General features: G+C 40.7%; 1 protein-coding gene across 1 annotated transcript in view; it reads left to right on the top strand.

Moving 5' to 3' along the window:
- The window catches only part of LOC101857946 (sodium- and chloride-dependent betaine transporter), a 22,427-nt gene that overhangs the window by 11,872 nt on the left and 5,621 nt on the right, over nucleotides 1-4,934 (top strand). The window contains exons 6-9 of the mRNA XM_005096807.3: nucleotides 226-350; nucleotides 974-1,086; nucleotides 2,230-2,361; nucleotides 3,235-3,334. Of these exons, the coding sequence (XP_005096864.2) occupies nucleotides 226-350; nucleotides 974-1,086; nucleotides 2,230-2,361; nucleotides 3,235-3,334 (470 nt within the window). The remainder of the gene's footprint in view (nucleotides 1-225; nucleotides 351-973; nucleotides 1,087-2,229; nucleotides 2,362-3,234; nucleotides 3,335-4,934) is intronic.

Below are 4,934 nucleotides of genomic sequence, written 5' to 3'. Positions count from 1 at the left end.
GGGGGTTGCTCTGGTATGGTTTGCTCCTTTTCGTCTTTCAAACATCTATGATCTGTACCTCTCCTTATTTATATGTCTTACTCTCTTTTATCTCTTTTAACACCTCTTATACTCGGCACCTATATGAACTTATCTTGTTGCAAGTTGAGTAAAAAAAAGTACAACAGATTTAAAATAAAAAGAAGCTCCCTAGTTTCAGTATCTTCCTACCATTCTATTCCACAGAGACAGTCTCGTGTTGTGCTTTGCTTGTGAAGGTACAAGCGTGTTTGCGGGTTTCACTATCTTCACACTGTTAGGACACATGGCCCACACTTTGAACGTGCCCATTTCAAAGTTCGCCAATACAGGTAAATAAGAAGTCAGAGTCATACGCATTTTAAGTGGTTTTCGAATATAGAAAATACATTTCCTTATCGGTATCTGTGGTAGAGAGGTTAGTCTCTTCGTACTTTTTGGGGTGGTTTTTTTTTTAAATTATAAAAAGCCTCTATACTAGAAATTCTACAGCCTGGGTATCAATTTAAACCTGCAACGTTTATGTATCGTCATGCCATCCTAATTCTACCTTTTCCGATGTCCCTGTGTAGCTGTCGTCCTCCATTGATCTGAGTTCGATTCCCGAGTGGGGAGAAAATGTCTATCGGGTATATCGGTCTTTCTGCTGGGTGTTGTCTGCATCCCTCTCAGCCCAGGTATGCCTTGACAAGCAGGGTCAGAAGCTTGCCTCCTCAGTCATCTAAATTGTGTCGATTTGTGTGTGTGTGTGTGTGTGTGTGTGTGTGTGTGTGTGTGTGTGTGTGGAAGAGGGGAGTGGGGAGGTGGGGGAGGGGGCATAAAACACCTACATTTGAAAAAGCTGTCTTTAATATGAGTACATTATTGATTCGACTTAATATATACATTATACTTTTATTGACGCTCTTGTCCACAGCACTACTTTATATAATTCTCTCTTTATATCTCTAACTAGGGCCTGGCCTTGCCTTTGTGGTGTACCCAGAAGCCATCTCGTACCTTCCTGTGCCACAGCTGTGGGGAGTTCTCTTTTTCCTGATGCTCTTCACCCTGGGGCTGGACTCTCAGGTGATTCAACTGGATAACTGACTTCGTTCTCCGGATCCTTTTTGTTAAACGACTTATTTAACATAATTTTTTTTTCTTTTCATTAACTAACTTCTTTCACCGAATCCCTTTTGTTTACTGACTTCCTTCATTCATCGAATTATTTTTGTTAACTGAATTCTTTCACCGAATTCTGTTTGAACAATTTATTTCCCAGAATACTTCGGGCTTACTGACCTCTTTCCGTGAACCCTATTGAACTAAATGACCTCATTCAAATACGTGGGATTTTACTAACTGTTTTACACACAGAAAAAAACCAATCAAAGAAACTTTTTATTTTAAAATGCTGCTAAAAGACAAGACTGAACACAAAAAGAATTAAAAGCAAAAGGCCTAAAAGACAAAAAATACCCACTCCCACTTTAGCCCATTCACACACACATACAGAGAGAGAGAGAGAGAGAGAGAGAGAGAGAGAGAGAGAGAGAGAGAGAGAGAGAGAGAAAGAGAGAGAGAGAGAGAGAGAGAGAGAGAGAGAGAGAGAGAGAGAGGCTGACAGACAGACACACACACATACACACACAGACACACACAAACACACTCACACACACACACACACACACACACACACACACACACACACACACAGACACCGAAAAAGAATTGCACCGATTTACAAAAGAAGTGAAATGAGAAAAACAAAACAGAGCAACACAAAATTAACAATAACAATAAACAACGAATTAAAAACTATAACCAAAAAGGGAACCGCAAAGAAACGAACTGTGCCATCTTAATATTTAAACTCAATTCTTTTAAAACCTGTATACCGGTTTTCTCAGGGCCTTGGTAATTCTGTCCGCAACTTTCAATCCCATCCAAGACAGCCCCAATGAGGCAACGAGTTCTTAACTCTGAGATTCTGTAGGACCGAGTAAGCGTAACAATAGTAACCATAAGTTTTGTAAATCCCCATCTACACAATCTACCTATAAAACAGAAGGCAAGCTGGTGGGTGCCTCGACAAGATTTTTCTATACATTATATCTAATCCTAGCAATGTTAGTTAGTGTGTTTTTGTTGTTGTCTTTTTGTTTGCTTGTTTGTTTGTTTTCGAAAGTGTACAGCTCTGAAAGTGTCCCCAATTATTTTCTGTTGCAGTTTGTGATGTGCGAGACGTTTTTGACCACCATCAGTGACGTGTTTCCGTGGTTGATGAAGAGGAGACAGTCTCTCTTCAAGCTCACGTTTTTCTCAGTCCTGTTTGTTATATCTTTACCTTACGCCACGGAGGTAAATCAATTATATGGTTTAACGGCTTCTATATAATAAATCAGACCGGTGGTGGTTATCTTAATTAAAATGTCTCTTTCAATTAATTTAATGGTTCGAAAGTTTTAAAATCATATTTTTAGCTTGACTTTAGTTTAACGCGAAAATTATTTTCTGTACCTTTGGGTAATTTGAGCTTTTGAGCAGAAGCAAAAATATTTTTTTTAAAATCCTGGTACTTTGCCGGACTCAAACTCCCCCACTCCACCAGGCACTACATAGACCCTTGCACTTTATAAAGGACGCTAATAAATTCTTGCCGAAAACTTGTTAGAACAAAGAGAAGACCTCCAAGCAGAAACCTGCTGATCCACTTTCTGCTTCTGTCACTAACGCATCCAACAAAATCGTATATTAGACCTATGACAAAAAGGCGCATTTCTTGATTTTCCAAGTTCTCTTTTCGTTCAGAAAAACAAATCTTTGATTCTGATCATGTGGATTTGAGTTTATAGGCATCATCCTGTAGAATTACCTCGCCGTAAAACATAATGAGAATGCATGAAGGTCTTGTAATGCTAAGTCGTTTATTCCTGATGCTCCTTATATCGATACATTATGTTTATTCGTTTGTGGCGAGGTTTATTTTTAGTTGCTTTATCGAAAACCAGGAGGGTTGGGGAAGGGGGCATTACACTTTTTGTTTGTTTGTTTCCTTGTTTTATTTTGTCTAATTTCTCCCCAAAAAATTTTTAATTGCTTTTCCCCTTTTTTAAAGATGTTAACCCCGTTTCCACGTGTGTTTTTTTACACCATTTATTATTATTTTTAAACATTTTTTTCTTTCATTCTGGGCTTTTTTTCATTTTCTTTTTCTGTCTTTTTTGTAAATAGGGCGGCATGTACCTGTTCCAGCTAGTCGACTGGTATTTCGCCGCCTATGTCGTGATCGTGAACAGCATTTTGGAGCTGTTCGTTGTCAGCTGGATCTACGGTGAGAAACACTACTTAACTGTGGAAAGGTTTTTATAATATTATAATGAACACTTAAAAACCGATAGTGTCAGCCAGGAATTGGCCCAATTCCAGAGTTCTTATAAAACTTTTAAAATTGATCTTTATCTGTGTTGTTGGGCAGGGGGACTACTACTACTAATACTACTACTATGAGGAATAACTAACTCTCATATAATACGCCATTATATTGGATCAATACATGAGGCTAAAATAAATGCCTGAAACATCAACATGAAATGGAAATTGAGTTGGCCTTTGACCGTTTAAATGATATAGATTATGTAGATATGGCCATAAGAACATTATACTATAAAAAGACCCCACATGAAACAACCTGTAAAGAACATAATAAACTAGTCAACAAAAGTTAAGGAACGTACTGTAAAAAGAGTGATACATTTGTATGCATTCTTCCGAGGTTTTACTTTTACTCGAAAAACTAGATATTGGTAAAATGTTACTCTATGACTAATGGGCTTGTACACACCAGGGTTTGAAGTGCACGTGACTCCTGTGCGATGAGCTGGGGAGATGGCAAAAAGGTCCAATGTTTTCCAATTATCGATTTTTATTCTCTAGCTCTTACCGTCAGAAAAAATTATGAACGCTCAAAAATCAGTTTTCAATTGCAAGATTCATGTCTCGTGAGTGACTTGCACTCGCTCATTTGCACTGTGGATACACCATTCTGCTGCTGTAGGGCTAAGCATAAACATGCCTCCTCGACAGAAATTGTCTGATGTAAACAGAGGACGAGCCATTGCTTAGGTACAAGATGTTGTTTCACTCCGACAAGTTGCTACACGTCTGCGAGTGTCCGTTTCTGTCATTTCACGGCTGATTCAGCGTGCCAACGCCACTGGTAGTGCCCAAGAGCGACCCAGATCAGATCGACCAAGAGCCACTAATGCAAGGGAAGACCGATTCATTCATAAACAGGCTCCGCAGTCGAGATCCTCTCCAGAAAATCGCATCCGGACACGGCTGAGAGCGGCAACTCGTGTTAACATTAGTTGTCAGACAGTACGAAGACGTCTTCACGAGTTTGGACTTAATGCACATCGACCAGCAGTCCGCCAGCGTCTCACCCCAGCACATAGGGCTGCTCGTCTTGCCTTTTGGCGACGCCAAGTAAGATGGACATGTCAACAGTGGGCAAACGTTCTCTTCAGCTACAAGTCCCGGTTCTCTTTGCATCACAATGACGGCCGTATCAGGGTTTGGAGGCGACCCGGAGAGCGGCTCCTCGATGAAGCCGTCAGAGAAGTGATGCCTTTTGGAGGTGGTTCCGTGATGGTATGGGATGCTTTCAGTCTGAACCACAGAACACCTCTGTACCAAGTGCAAGGGAATCTGACTGCAATACGTTACCGAGATGAGATACTCCGTCCATTAGCACTACCTACTCTGCAGCAGATGGTGCCACATGCAGTGTACCAGGATGACAACACCCGACCTCATAGAGCGTTGCTTGTCCAAAACTTCATGCAGCAGGCTGGCATCAACCGAATGGACTGGCCGGCCTGCAGTCCGGACTTGAATCCCATAGAAAACCTCTGGGATGAGCTGCAACGTCG

The sequence above is a fragment of the Aplysia californica genome, unplaced genomic scaffold (genome assembly GCF_000002075.1).
Source record: "Aplysia californica isolate F4 #8 unplaced genomic scaffold, AplCal3.0 scaffold00138, whole genome shotgun sequence".
Taxonomy (NCBI): domain Eukaryota; kingdom Metazoa; phylum Mollusca; class Gastropoda; order Aplysiida; family Aplysiidae; genus Aplysia; species Aplysia californica.
This window is presented reverse-complemented; position numbering and strand designations above follow the sequence as displayed.